Below are 525 nucleotides of genomic sequence, written 5' to 3' on the forward strand. Positions count from 1 at the left end.
TGTCCTCGAAGAGCCCCACCAGGTAGGCCTCGCACGCCTCCTGCAGCGCCATGACGGCCGAGCTCTGGAAGCGCAGGTCGGTCTTGAAGTCCTGCGCGATCTCGCGCACCAGCCGCTGGAACGGCAGCTTGCGGATCAGCAGCTCCGTGGACTTCTGGTAGCGGCGGATCTCGCGCAGGGCCACCGTGCCGGGCCGGTAACGGTGCGGCTTCTTGACGCCGCCGGTGGCCGGCGCGCTCTTGCGGGCCGCCTTGGTGGCCAGCTGCTTGCGCGGGGCCTTGCCGCCCGTCGACTTGCGCGCCGTCTGCTTCGTGCGAGCCATGACGAAGCAAATCTACAAGAACACACCACACACAGGCACAAGTAAACTAAGCAAAAACCTCGCCGGTATTTATAGTACGTAGGGTGTAGTGATTGGATGAGAAAAATGCTTCACTACAAGGCTACAGACTCTGATTGGTCTATCCCTGAATTTTCCACCAACCGTGCAGTTTCATTGGCTATCCCGTTATCCCTGCTGTTTTT

At 60.0% G+C, this 525-nt stretch overlaps 1 protein-coding gene across 1 annotated transcript; it reads right to left on the bottom strand.

Annotated features, from left to right (window-relative positions):
* Positions 1-3: 3 nt before the first annotated feature.
* On the bottom strand, positions 4-516 carry LOC115285262 (histone H3.1-like; the record flags this gene model as incomplete). Its single annotated transcript, XM_029931571.1, has 1 exon — positions 4-516. A coding segment is annotated over exon 1 (319 nt), but the record flags the coding sequence as incomplete, so codon positions are not given.
* Positions 517-525: the final 9 nt, after the last annotated feature.

The sequence above is a fragment of the Suricata suricatta genome, unplaced genomic scaffold (assembly GCF_006229205.1).
Source record: "Suricata suricatta isolate VVHF042 unplaced genomic scaffold, meerkat_22Aug2017_6uvM2_HiC HiC_scaffold_60856, whole genome shotgun sequence".
Lineage (NCBI taxonomy): Eukaryota > Metazoa > Chordata > Mammalia > Carnivora > Herpestidae > Suricata > Suricata suricatta.